Raw genomic sequence first — 15,186 nt, 5'->3', positions numbered from 1 at the left:
CAAAAGCAGCCCAGAAAGGCACACAATCTCTCTGCATGCACTCACCAGCATGGCTGCCTGCAGGTAGGTTCTGCCCTGCGTTGTTCAGCTGTAGCGCTGGCAGAGGACCCCAAACACCGGTGTCCCCTGCCTAATGTCAGGGGAGACTGGTGCTGACTAGTTCTGTACCACCCCCCCCCTGCAGCTCCATGAATGATCCGGAGCTGTGATGGGCTGGTCTGCAGATACCGGCCAATCGCAGCGATTGGGGCTCCGTGTGCCAATATGAAAGATGGCTGCCTGCCGTGCACAGGGACCGGGTGTACACAGCGCCGTACATGTATGACGCTGGGATTTCTGTCCCGCTTTTCTGCGCCATACATGTACGCGCTGGTATCCTACGGGTTAAAGAAAAAGTTCTGCAGTTTTCTAAATTTCCAAGATCGTGGCTACGAAGGGTCCCCTCCCCCTAGTGTAATCAGAGCTGGTCTGAGGAATCAGGTTACATCATATGGATGGCCTGGGGTGTGAGTGTCACTTACCTGGAGAAGAGATGGCACCAGGTGCACTATGGGAAGAAATCGGCCTGGTCTGAGGAATCGGGTTACATCATATGGATGGCCTGGGGTGTGAGTGTCACTTACCTGGAGAAGAGATGGCACCAGGTGCACTATGGGAAGAAATCGGCCTGGTCTGAGGAATCAGTTTACATCGTATGGATGGTCTGGGGTGTGAGCGTCACTTACCTGGAGAAGAGATGGCACCAGGTGCACTATGGGAAGAAATCGGCCTGGTCTGAGGAATCGGGTTACATCATATGGATGGTCTGGGGTGTGAGTGTCACTTACCTGGAGAAGAGATGGCACCAGGTGCACTATGGGAAGAAATCGGCCTGGTCTGAGGAATCAGGTTACATCATATGGATGGCCTGGGGTGTGAGTGTCACTTACCTGGAGAAGAGATGGCACCAGGTGCACTATGGGAAGAAATCGGCCTGGTCTGAGGAATCGGGTTACATCATATGGATGGTCTGGGGTGTGAGCGTCACTTCCCTGGAGAAGAGATGGCACCAGGTGAACTATGGGAAGAAATCGGCCTGGTCTGAGGAATCAGGTTACATCATATGGATGGTCTGGGGTGTGAGTGTCACTTACCTGGAGAAGAGATGGCACCAGGTGCACTATGGGAAGAAATCGGCCTGGTCTGAGGAATCAGGTTACATCATATGGATCGCCTGGGGTTGTGAGTGTCATTTACCTGAGAAGAGATGGCACCAGGTGCACTATGGGAAGAAATCGGCCTGGTCTGAGGAATCGGGTTACATCATATGGATGGTCTGGGGTGTGAGGGTCACCTATGGGAAGTAGTGATGATGAACAGACAAGTGCCTCCTAATGGCAGTGCCCTGATTCAGCAGATTATTGGCCCGGCCACACTTAAAAAAACTGCCCAGGAACGAGGGACACAATAAAGAGATCAAGGTGGCGACTTGTCCCCGAATTCCCAGATCTAAATCGTCATGTGCGGGGCACACTGGAAAACATGGAGGCTGCTCAGAGCCGCTTACAGGATCTGATACCACAAGGCACATCCAGTTTGATATCGCCGCAGCCAATCACTGGCCACGGCAGAGACTGGGACCCCTAGCGTCATGTGACCATTTGTCATGACTTGGGGTCCATTCACACGTCCGTTGTTTCTTTCCTGATCTGTTCCGTTTTTTGCGGAACAGATCTGGACCATATCTGGACCCATTCATTTTCAATGGGTCCTGAAAAAAATCGGACAGCACAATGTCTGATTTTTTTTTCAGGACCCATTGAAAATGAATGGGTCCAGATCTGGTCCAGATCTGTTCCGCAAAAAACGGAACAGATCAGGAAAGAAACAACGGACATGTGAATGGACCCTTAAGGGGAGCCGGTCCACAGGTAAGTCATCTTTCCTTTACAGGTCCAGCCAATTGGTGAGGGTTTGCCAACACCCCCCCCCCCCCCTATCCCCTATTCTTGTACAGCCCCTTTAATGTTCTGGCTAATTGGTTTATACTCTGTTTAGAAATGTATATTTATTGTGTTTCTTATTTTCTTCTCTATTTTTTGTATTTTCCAGGTCTAGAATGGCTGAACACGGACACCTGCATTTCCCTGCTCCGGGATCTCAGTGGGAAGGTCGTGGTCTTGGATTTCTTCACTTACTGCTGCATCAATTGTCTGCACATCCTCCCGGACCTGCACGCTCTGGAGCAGCGCTTCTCTGACACAGGTAGGAGCCATTGCTGGCCTGGAAGACGCAATGTCAGAAGTATTGCACTGGTTCTGTATACAGTATAGCACCAAGTGGGGGAGGAGCTAGGAAGCTATTCAGCAAGCAAGGGTGGAGCTAAGGACATTGGGGGAGGAGTCGCTTTGCCTGTGAGTCTTCTCATCCTGACCTCCATTAACCCTCCGTATGACATTCATGTCATTAGAACACTGCCTAATTGAAGAAAAATCGCTGCACTGCAATGATATGATGCAATTAGTGTCAAAAAAACAAGAGAAGTTCGGATCTAGACGTGTGTGTGTATATATATATATATATATATTAGTAAATTATCCATGGTATGGGTCACTGGATGTGTCTGCGGAGGCTGGATCACTTAGACGCCATCCCCACATCACAGGTTACACCGCCGAGGAAGGTATCATTGGAGTGCAGCGGTTTCAATTGCTGAATTGACTACTAATTCCTTTCGCTTGCACCACCGCCCCTAAGAAGAGCAGTGCAGACATTAGAACCTCCTGATACTGCACCCATAAAATCTGAAATAAAAGAAAGGTAATCTGCTGCTGTCACCTGCTGGCCATGCCTTCTATTACTATCCATTGGGCCAGGCACCCAGCTTTCCCAGACTCCTGATCAGGGGGAAGTATCACTGCATAATTGGATTTGCCATTCAGTTGGATGTGGAAATGTTGAGTTTTATTTTTCACGTTGAAGATCCTGCAGGAATAACGCTCTGTCTTCCTCCAGACGGACTCGTCGTCATCGGCGTGCATTCAGCCAAGTTTCCTAACGAGCGGGTTCTGGATAATATACAGAGTGCCGTCCTCAGGTACAACATCACCCACCCGGTGGTGAACGATGCCGACGCCACCTTGTGGCAGGAGCTGCAGGTGTCTTGCTGGCCGACCCTCGTCCTGCTTGGCCCTCAGGGGAACCTCCTGTTCTCGCTGGTTGGAGAAGGACACAAGGAGGACTTGTTCCTCTTCACCTCTATGGCGTTAAAGTTCTACAAAGCGAGACACGAACTAACGGAGCACAGGATTCCCCTGCGACTGTACAAGGACTCGCTGCCCCCGTCACCGCTGCTCTTCCCCGGTAAGGTGGCTGTAGACCCGTCGGGTGACGCTTTGGTGATCTCTGATACTGGACACCACAGAATCCTGGTTGTGTCCAAGGACGGCCGGATCCTTCACACTGTCGGAGGTAAGATGTATGGAAGTGAGGATTAAAGGGGATGTCCACCTTCACAACCAATTTCTTTAGTGTCCCAATGAATCTGAAATAAATAAAAAAATAAAGCAGCTGTGCAGTAGGTCTTAATTAAAACTGCCCTATAGTTTTTGTTTCTACAGCTCCTATGGTAACCGGCAGCGAACACCTTCTGTACGGTGTAGTACCACTGCTTTCTTCCCTTTGTCCCTACTTTGAACTAATGTGCATTTGGTGGCTTTCGCTGCAGGATCAGACTGTACGTAGTATGTTACCATGGAAACGCATACCCTGCACAGGAGCTGTAGAAGCAAAGCGATGGGACGTTCTGAATCAGCGGCTTCGTTTTTTATTTTTATCTATAGTGATAGAATAAGAAATGATTGTGAAGGTCGGCTTCGCCATGATGGAAAGTTCTGCAACTTTTAATAGACTTTGGGTCAAATTTATCAATAATGTCAAAAATAATGACCGTATAAGCGTGGAGGAGACAGGCATGAGAGGTGGCACATTTACCACAGTGACGCAACGCTGCGTTTGGGTTTGATGCATCTCGATAGACATTTTTTCTCCTCTTTAGGCTCATGCACACGCAGCTGCAGCTTCAGTCTGCATCCGATCCGCATTTTTGCAGATGAGATGCGGACCCATCCATGTCAATGGGGCTGCAAAACACTGTGTGCCATCCGCATCCACACGTCGTAGAAAACGCGTCGTATTCTTGTCCGTTTCGCGGACAAGGATAGGACATTTCTACAAAGAATTAAAATGCCTGCATGCACTCGGCCGGGATTTGTAATTTGCGGATTCGCGATTTACGGACAGCAAAACTGTTACGGCCAAGTGCATGAGCCCTTACATTTCCCCATGACTGAAGTGGCCATGCCCCCCCCCCCCCCCCCCCCCCCCATGGCGCAGAAACTGTCTAAAGCAAGTAATCTGGCACACCCCACGTACAGAATCCCGGGACATCGGTATACAGCTCACAGCTGAGAGGTTGTTACAGTTGTATCCAGTCTCGACAATCCTCTGTTATATAAACATCCTGCAATTGACCGGCACTGATACATTGTATCAGACCATCAGGACAGAATGTATATTTGTGCCGTGTTTGGCAATAAATAGAAGATAAATAGAAGATTCCTGGAAAGCTTGCAATTGTGTCGTCATCTCATTAAAGGTGATCAACCACTGACTGCAGGACCTCATTACAGGAGGGGGTCCCAATGAGGTGCAGCACTGAGTGCATGGTCTCACATGGTGTCAGTAACAGGATTGGGGGAGGCAAAATGGAGGCTGATTAGAGCTGTGGCCAAATGGAGCAGAGCTAAAAATCAACCGACGCTGTAGAAGATAAAGATCCGGCAGCAGAGGCGGCCATTATAATAACTTCCCGTGTGTCTGGTGTTATTCTTATAGTTGGCTCATCAGTACCTGTGATTAATGCTGCGTCTCCGTGTGCGGGGGAGGGGGGACCTTGCCTTACAGGAGACTTTGATGGTGGAAGATGAACGGCTGGAATGTTTTTGATCATCTTTGCATTTTTTTATTTATTTTTTTCGAGTAAGAGACAAAAATGTACTGTTACTGGGTCGGCTTTCGGAATACTCCGGATCCAGATACTCCAGGAGAGCGATTCTGGGGTGTGAGAAATCCACCCTGTTCTATAAATCCAAGGTGAAACCGGTGTCACCGGGATTTTGTGTATAGAGCTGAGGTCATGGGTTGCTAGATCGCCGCTAGCACATCTGCAATATCCAGTCCCCATAGCTCTATGTGCTTATATTGTGTAAAAAAACTGATTTGATAGATATGCAAATTACCCTGACATGAGTCCTGTACGTGAGATGAGTCAGAGACAGGACTCCTCTCAGGTTAATTTGCATATGTATCAAATCGTTGTTTTTTTTACACAAAAAAAGCACACAGAGCTATGGGGACTGGGTATTGCGGATGTGCTAGCGGCCATCTAGCAACCCATGTCCTCAGCTCTATACCCAAAATCCCGGTGACAGGTTCCCTTTAACCCCTCAAGAACCGGCCTAATGGCTCTGCCATACAGACCCCTCTGTGTAACTTCTTAGATTCTCCTAAGATGTCAGCTCTTTGTAACAGCCGTAATCCTCTGCTCATAGAGCAGGCACCGCTCCTACTTAACCACCTCCCGACCGCCTAACGCACGGATGCGTCCTGGAGGCGGTCGATTCATTCCTCCTGGACGCATCCGTGCGTCATCTCGCGAGACGCGAGATTTCCTGTGAACGCGCGCACACAGGCGCGCGCGTTCACAGGATCGGAAGGTAAGCAAGTGGATCTCCAGCCTGCCAGCGGCGATCGTTCGCTGGCAGGCTGGAGATGCGATTTTTTTAACCCCTTAACAGGTATATTAGACGCTGTTTTGATAACAGCGTCTAATATACCTGCTACCTGGTCCTCTGGTGGTCCCCTTTGTTTGGATCGACCACCAGAGGACACAGGTAGCTCAGCAATATGTAGCACCAAACACCACTACACTACACTACACCCCCCCTGTCACTTATTAACCCCTTATGAACCCCTGATCACCCCATATAGACTCCCTGATCACCCCCCTGTCATTGATCACCCCCCCTGTCATTGATCACCCCCTTGTAAGGCTCCATTCAGACGTCCGCATGATTTTTACGGCTCCACTGATACATGGATCGGATCCGCAAAACACATACGGACATCTGAATGGAGCCTTATAGGGGGGTGATCAATGACAGGGGGGTGATCACCCCATATAGACTCCCTGATCACCCCCCTGTCATTGATCACCCCCTGTAAGGCTCCATTCAGACATTTTTTTTGGCCCAAGTTAGCGGAATTATATTATTTTTTCTTACAAAGTCTCATATTCCACTAACTTGTGTCAAAAAAATAAATCTCACATGAACTCACCATACCCCTCACGGAATCCAAATGCGTAAAATTTTTTAGACATTTATATTCCAGACTTCTTCTCACGCTTTAGGGCCCCTAGAATGCCAGGGCAGTATAAATACCCCACATGTGACCCCATTTCGGAAAGAAGACACCCCAAGCTATTCACTGAGGGGCATATTGAGTCCATGAAAGATTGAAATTTTTGTCCCAAGTTAGCGGAAAGGGAGACTTTGTGAGAAAAATAAATAAATAAATAATCAATTTCCGCTAACTTGTGCCAAAAAAAAAAAATTTCTATGAACTCGCCATGCCCCTCATTGAATACCTTGGGGTGTCTTCTTTCCAAAATGGGGTCACATGTGGGGTATTTATACTGCCCTGGCATTTTAGGGGCCCCAAAGCGTGAGGAGAAGTCTGGGATCCAAATGTCTAAAAATGCCCTCCTAAAAGGAATGTGGGCCCCTTTGCGCATCTAGGCTGCAAAAAAGTGTCACACATCTGGTATCGCCGTACTCAGGAGAAGTTGGGCAATGTGTTTTGGGGTGTCATTTTACATATAACCATGCTGGGTGAGAGAAATATCTTGGTCAAATGCCAACTTTGTATAAAAAAATGGGAAAAGTTGTCTTTTGCCAAGATATTTCTCTCACCCAGCATGGGTATATGTAAAATGACACCCCATAACACATTGCCCAACTTCTCCTGAGTACGGCAATACCACATGTGTGACACTTTTTTGCAGCCTAGGTGGGCAAAGGGGCCCACATTCCAAAGAGCACCTTTAGGATTTCACAGGTCATTTACCTACTTACCACACATTAGGGCCCCTGGAAAATGCCAGGGCAGTATAACTACCCCACAAGTGACCCCATTTTGGAAAGAAGACACCCCAAGGTATTCGCTGATGGGGCATAGTGAGTTCATGGAAGTTTTTATTTTTTGTCACAAGTTAGTGGAATATGAGACTTTGTAAGAAAAGAAAAAAATAAAAATCATGATTTTCCGCTAACTTGTGACAAAAAATAAAAACTTCTATGAACTCACTATGCCCATCAGCGAATACCTTAGGGTGTCTACTTTCCGAAATATGGTCATTTGTGGGGTGTTTGTACTGTCTGGCCATTGTAGAACCTCAGGAAACATGACAGGTGCTCAGAAAGTCAGAGCTGCTTCAAAAAGCGGAAATTCACATTTTTGTACCATAGTTTGTAAACGCTATAACTTTTACCCAAACCATTTTTTTTTTTTACCCAAACATTTTTTTATCAGACATGTAGAACAATAAATTTAGAGAAAAATGTATATATGGATGTTGTTTTTTTTGCAAAATTTTACAACTGAAAGTGAAAAATGTCATTTTTTGGCCAAAAAATTGTTACATTTCGATTAATAACAAAAAAAGTAAAAATGTCAGCAGCAATGAAATACCACCAAATGAAAGCTCTATTAGTGAGAAGAAAAGGAGGTAAAATTCATTTGGGTGGTAAGTTGCATGACCGAGCAATAAATGGTGAAAGTAATGTAGGTCAGAAGTGTAAAAAGTGGCCTGGTTTTTAACCCCTTCACGCAACATCACGTACATGTACGTGGGGGAATGTGGTGCCTCACCGCATCCCCACGTGCATGTACGTGATCGGCTTTCTGTGTCAGCGCAGGGAGCGAAGCGCTGAAGCTTCAGTGAAGCCGGCGTGCTGGGGTTGCTAGGCAACCAGAGAAGCCGGCAGGAACTGTATAGGAGCTCTGACCCGCCCGCGATTGCTGTGATTGGTCCCTCTGCAGTAATGGACCAATCGCAGCGCATCGGGGCAGGTAAGGGGGGGTTAGGGAGGGACTATTTGCTTCTCCTTCTCTGATCGCCCCAATTCCTGTCAGGGAAGCGATCAGAGAAGGAGAAAGTGTGAAAATATTCCCGACCTATGATGAGTATACTTGTCATGGAGCACTGCTACTTAGCGCGCCATGATGAGTATACACGTCATGGCATTTAACTGTCACCATGTCTGCAGACATGGTGACAGCGCTGAGATCCCGGCTGTCACACACAGCCGGGCACCTTAGGTCAATCCCGAGGGGGGTCCTGTGACCCCCCCCCCTATCGGCGATCGCTGCAAACCGCAGGTCAATTCAGACCTGCGGTTTGTAGCGCTTTCTGCAGTTTCTGATCCCCGCGGTCCCTGACAGCGGGGATCAGAAACTTTAGTATGTCCAAAATAAAGATTTTTCACCCCCCCCTGCACCCCTGCATGATGATATGTGGGCGGGGGGTGTCGCGGGAGGTGCGGGAGGCGGGCGGTGCGGCAGGCGGGATCGCGATCCCCCGCCCGCCTCCCCTTGAATGATCGTTGGCGTCTAGTGGGTATACCAGGGTGCCAGCACATTGCTGGCACCCTGGTATAAACGGCTGACATCTGCGATGCGATGTCAGCCGTTTAACCCTTTCCATACAGCGGCCCGTACGGACCGCTGTATGGAAAAGGTTAACAGCGCAGCCCCCCGATGGGAGAGAGCCCCCAGAGAGCCCCCCTCAGCCCTGTGCTTACACTTCCCCGTCTGCGCAGTTCTGACCAGTACTGAGCAGACGGGGAAGGTTCCCATGGCAACAAGACGCCTCTCAGGCGTCCTGCTGTCCATGGTGCTGAACAGATCTGTGCTAAAAGGCATAGATCTGTTCAGACAAGTGTAAAATACAGTACAGTACAATATATATTGTACTGTACTGTATTATACAGACATCAGACCCACTGGATCTTCAAGAACCAAGTGGGTCTGGGTGAAAAAAAAAGTGAAAAAAGTTAAGTTTCAAAAAAACACATTTATCACTGAATAAAATAAAAAATAAAAAATACACTACACATATTAGGTATCGCCGCGTCCGTAACGACCTGATCTATAAAACGGTCATGTTACTTTCCCCGCACGGTAAACGCCATAAAAATAAAAAAATAAAAACTATGAGGAAATTGAAATTTTGCCCACCTTACTTCCCAAAAAAGGTAATAAAAGTGATCAAAAAATTTGCATGTACGCCAAAAAAGTACCAATCATACCGTCACCTCATCCCGCAAAAAATGAGCCCTTACATGAGACAATGGCCCAAAAAATAAAAAAACTATGGGTCTCAGACTATGGAGACACTAAAACATGATTTTTTTTTGTTTCAAAAATGATATTATTGTGTAAAACCCTGATAAATTATAAAAAGGTAGACATATTAGGTATTGCCATGTCCGTAAGAACCTGATCTATAAAAATACCACATGACCTAACCCCTCAGGTGAACACTGTAAAAAAAAAAAAAAAAAGGTGTCAAAAAAGCTATTTTTTTGTTACCTTACATCACAAAAAGTGTAATAGCAAGCGATCAAAAAGTCATATGCACCCCAAAATAGTACCAATCTAACCGTCATCTCATCCCGCAAAAATGATACCCAACCTGAGACAATCGCCAAAAAACTGAAAAAACTATGGCTCTCAGACTATGGAGACACTAAAACACGTTTTTTTTTTTTGTGTCAAAAATGATATTGTGTAAAACCTAAATAAATAAAAAAGTATACATATTGGGTATCGTCACGTCCGTAAGAACCTGCTCTATAAAAATAGCACATGATCTAACCTGTCAGATGAACGTTGTAAATAATAAAAAATAAAAACAGTGCCAAAACAGCTATTTTTTGGCAAATTTTCCATTTTAATTCTTTTTTTCCCATAACAAAGCAAGGGTTAACAGCCAAACAAAACTCAATATTTATTGCCCTGATTCTTTAGTTTATAGAAATGCCCCATATGTGGTCGTAAACTGCTGTACGGGCACAGGGCAGGGAGCAGAAGGAAAGGAACACCATATGGTTTTTGGAAGGCAGTTTTTGCTGGACTGGTTTTTTGACACCATGTCCCATTTGAAGCCCCCCGATGCACCCCTAGAGTATAAACTCCAAAAAATGACCCCATTTTGGAAACTACACCCCTCAAGGTATTCAAAACTGATTTTACAAACTTTGTTAACCCTTTAAGTGTTCCACAAGAGTTAATGGCAAATGGAAATGAAATTTCAGAATTTCTATTTTTTGTTACTTTGCCTCACAAAAAGTGTAATATAGAGCAACCAAAAATCATATGTACCCTAAAATAGTACCAACAAAACTGCCACCTTATCCCGTAGTTTCCAAAATGGGGCCACTTTTTTGGAGTTTCTAACCTAGGGGTGCATCAGGGGGCTTTAAATGGGACATGGTGTCTAAAAACAATCCAGCAAAATCTGCCTTCCAGAAACCATATGGTGTTCCTTTCCTTCTGCGCCCTGCCGTGTGCCCGTACAGCAGTTTACGACCACATATGAGGTGTTTCTGTAAACTACAGAATCAGGGCCATAAATAATGAGTTTTGTTTGGCTGTTAACCCTTGCTTTGTTACTGGAAAAAAAAAAATGGAAAATCTGCCAAAAAAGTGAAATTTTGAAATTGAATCTCTATTTTCCATTAATTCTTGTGGAACACCTAGAGGGTTAACAACGTTTGTAAAATCAGTTTTGAATACCTTGAGGGGTGTAGTTTCTTAGATGGGGTCACTTTTATGGAGTTTCTACTCTAGGGGTGCATCAGGGGGGCTTCAAATGGGACATGGTGTAAAAAAACAGTCCTGCAAAATCTGCCTTCCAAAAACCGTATGGCATTCTTTTCCTTCTGTGCCCTGCCGTGTGCCCGTACAGCAGTTTACGACCACATATGGGGTGTTTCTGTAAACTACAGAATCAGGGCCATAAATAATGAGTTTTGTTTGGCTGTTAACCCTTGCTTTGTTACTGGAAAAAATGGATTAAAATTGTAAATTTGCAAAAAAATTGAAATTCAGAAATTTCATCTCCATTTGCAAATGACTCTTGTGGAACACATAAATGGTTAACAAAGTTTGTAAAAATCAGTTTTGAATAACCTTGAGGGGTGTAGTTTCCAAAATGGGGTCTTTTTTTGGGTGGTTTCAATTATGTAAGCCTCACAAAGTGACTTCAGACCTGAACTGGTCCTTAAAAAATGGGTTTTGGAAATTCTCTGAAAAATGCTTCTAAACTTCTAAGCCTTGTAACGTCCCCAAAAAATAAAATATCATTCCCAAAATTATCCCAACATGAAGTAGACATATGGGGAATGTAAAGTAATAACTATTTTTGGAGGTATTACTATGTATTATAGAAGTAGAGAAATTGAAACTTGGAAATTTTCAAATTTTTCCAAATTTTTGGTAAATTTGGTATTTTTTTATAAAAAAATATGAAATTTTTTGACTCCATTTTACCAGTGTCATGAAGTACAATATGTGACGAAAAAACAATCTCAGAACGGCCTGGATAAGTAAAAGCGTTTTAAAGTTATTCACACATAAACTGACACTGGTCAGATTTGCAAAAAATAGCCTGGTCCTTAAGGTGAAAAATGGCTTGGTCCTGAAAGGGTTAAGGGTGTTTAAGCTAGGGGAGCTGAGGTGGTTAAAAACGTAATGTTTGGTGTTGAGTGCGAATATTCAAATCGCTTCGAGAACTTGCAAATATTTAGAATATAGTGCTATATATTTGTATTCGCGAATAGCGTTGGTCGCGAATATTATAATCGCACATTTATTGCGAATATCGGCGCTTAGCAACATCCCTAGCAACCAACAATATGAAAGTTGCCTACCCCTTAGTGTTGATCGGGAATATTTTAATCGCGCATTTTTATTGCGAATATAATACACTAGCTGAAGGACCCGACTTCGCTCGGGTATATTTAATCTATTCATTTAACGTTTGTGTGCGTCATTAAAAGATATCAACACTATCCACTATAACAGTGACATCTACTGCCCCCCCGCCCCCTTAACAGTGACCTCCACAGCCCCCCACCCCTTAACACCGCTTTACTGGCCCATCAGTGCCGGTGACGTCACCGGGCTCACTGCTGGGCGGTAGAAAGGGACCCTGTACGTCAATGACTGTAAGAAAAACAGCACTTCCAGCTGGGATTTTCTCAATGGCAAAAGTGCATAAAAAGGTGTAAAATTTAGGGCACTGTTGTCCACACACACCAATCTTCCCAATCCCGGACAACCCCTTTAAAATTGGAAATTCACAGCAGCCCACCCCCTTAACTTTGACCTTTACAGCAGCCTTCCCCGGTCACGGCCTCGGTGTTGTGCGCGTGACACATGGCCGTGCATGCCGGTTGCCAGGGGCAGCACATTTATGTTGGCTTGTATGTGCCTTTCTCCCCTTCTCCTGGTTCCTCCCCTGTTTGGTGCTGGAGGGGTTAACTACCTTGCTGGGTGTGGTCACTAGGTGCTTCTTATACCTGTGGCTTAAAGGGGTATTCCCATCTTGCTACTTTACCCTCACCTGCAGTCACTCTGCTGTTCACTTCCTGGTTTTCTGCAGCTAAGGCTGGGCTGGCTTAGGCAGCTAGAGTGAAGGCCGGCCACACCTCCTTATGACATCACACTGAGAGCTCAGTCCTGTGCTAGTTCATGTGAAGAGTATGAGTCATCAGTCTGGCAGCCTGCAGTGTCTGTGAGGCCCCTCCCCCTGCTGGGGAATCAGAGAGCCATGTGAAGTGAGCTCAGTGCACAGTAACACCTGGCTGTTCTGCAGTTTTACACACAAAATCTCTGTCTGATCTTTTACAAACCCATTCTGTGCATCAAAAACTATAATTCCATATTATACATTAGCTCAAAAGCTTGACCATCCCCCACCCACCAGCACTGATGCAGATTTGTTTCCATTACAGCTGTATGTATCTTTATAGATGCGTATACAGCTCAGCTACATGTGTCTTCTCCAGTCCCCTAACATCACTTTGGCTGAATGGCTTCCTATACAGCCCTGCTACATCTTTATTCTACTACCCCACTAGCACTGTGTCTGAAAAGCTTCATATACAGCTCTGCTACATCTGTTTCTCTCTTCCACCAGCATGATGCTGACACGCAACATATACAGCTCTGCTACATCTGTCTATCTCTTCAACCAGCACTGTGTCAGAACAGCCGCATATACAGCTCTGCTACATCTGTTTCTCTCTTCCACCAGCATTGATGTTGACTCGCAACATATACAGCTTTGCTACATCTGTCTATTCCCTTCCCCACTAGAACTATGGCTGAACAGCAGCATATTCAGATCTGCTACATCCATCAGCCCCCCCATCAGCCTCAAACAGCCCCCCCATTGTATTTATTGCCAGATATGTGCCCCCTCACAGTATTTATTGCCAGATATGTGCCCCCTCACAATATTTATTGCCAGATATGTTCCCCCTCACAGTATTTATTGCCAGATATGTGCCCATATTGTTCAATAATAAATATAAAGTATTCCCCCATTGATGATGCTCTTGATTGATTGATAATATTATCACTTTATGGTGCAATTGGTGAGGCATTTACAAATAATACTTACGCACATCATCCGCTGGCTCTTCCAACGACGTCAGACTCTTCTCTTCCTCCACCGAAATTTTTCGGGCGCATGCGCAGAAGTATATTCCTTTGTTTGTTTGTAGCCGCGGCACGAAGTAAAGTTGATCTGCACATGCGCGGCTGCCCGACGTGCGCACTCACGACATGTAATACAGGCCGGCCACTGGATCACCAGGGTAAGCGGTGCGGCCGGCGATCGGTGGCCGTATCCATGGGCAGCGACTATAAACAATGCAATTGGATTTTAAAATTTTATAAAAAAACTAGAGGATTTATAAAAGGCATTATATTTAGGAAAAGGCTCGGGGGGGGATCGAATACAACATGATGACCAAGATGAGAATACCCCTTTAAGGTCAGGAGTCAGTTGTACTCCAGCCTTGGTGTGTGTTGGAGTTAGCGTGAGGGCCACCTGGTGGGACAGCAATGTCTTCCCATTCTATCCTCCATGTTACCCTACCTTACCTGTTGTTATGTTTGGTGTGGGTATATGTTTTGGGGTTGTTGTGCGTCTAGTTGTTCCGTGTTTGGTGTATTCTGTTCGGCATGGATGCTAGATGTTCCCCTGTTTGTCTGTTGTGGCCTTCGGAAGGGGGGGTCTCATGGTTTCCCGGAGGGGTGAATCAAAAGTCAAGTCTGTGAGCTGTTGCTGGAGTGCTGGTTCCTGTGTTTCAGTATCTGTTTGGTGTTTGGATTGCAGTACGTTTGTATGGGTTCCAGTTTACCTTGGTGTGGTTTTCTGTTGTACTGTCCAGCAGCTGCGGCAGGTAAGTGACCAAGCCTTCCTGGGTTTTTGGTTCAGTGGTTATCCCTGCCACTGGATACTTACCTGCCGTACAACTTGGCTTCCTCTTCTTGCTACTAGGTAGGTTGAGACTCCTGTTCTTCCGTGTCTTGGAAGAACGGGTCGTCTCTCCCCTGCTCCTATGTGAGGGATTATCAGGGTGACTCAGGGTCCGAGGTATCCTGGGTATGAGCCGTCCTACCCTCCAGGTCCGCTCATACGGTGAGGAGTTAGGGCGAGGATCAGGGATGCTTAAGGAGGTGACCTGCTCCCTTATCTGTGGTTTCTGGCCTGGTGGCATCCTATTTATCCCTGACATTGTACGGTGGGGGGTTTCCCCCACTCCCCACCGTGACATCCCCTTTAACAGTGACTTTCACAGCATACCACCCCCTTGACAGTGACCTCCACAGGGGCCCGCCCCCTTAACAGTGGCCTTTACTGGATCGGGGGCGTGTCCTTTTGAACAGCTCACTCTAAGACAGCAGCACTGTGCTGTCTGAGTGTTAGGCTACTTTCACACTAGCGGCAGAGTGATCCGGCAACTTCCAGGATTCTGATCAGTCAGAAAAATGCATTGCAATACCGGA

The 15,186-nt window shown here is 46.0% G+C and overlaps 1 protein-coding gene across 1 annotated transcript in view; it reads left to right on the top strand.

Moving 5' to 3' along the window:
• Positions 1 to 15,186, top strand: part of NHLRC2 (NHL repeat containing 2) — a 47,078-nt gene that overhangs the window by 6,996 nt on the left and 24,896 nt on the right. The window contains exons 2-3 of the mRNA XM_040437718.1: positions 2,092 to 2,244; positions 2,995 to 3,450. Coding sequence (XP_040293652.1) covers positions 2,092 to 2,244; positions 2,995 to 3,450 — 609 coding nt within the window. The remainder of the gene's footprint in view (positions 1 to 2,091; positions 2,245 to 2,994; positions 3,451 to 15,186) is intronic.

Source organism: Bufo bufo, chromosome 6 (genome assembly GCF_905171765.1).
Source record: "Bufo bufo chromosome 6, aBufBuf1.1, whole genome shotgun sequence".
Lineage (NCBI taxonomy): Eukaryota > Metazoa > Chordata > Amphibia > Anura > Bufonidae > Bufo > Bufo bufo.
This window is presented reverse-complemented; position numbering and strand designations above follow the sequence as displayed.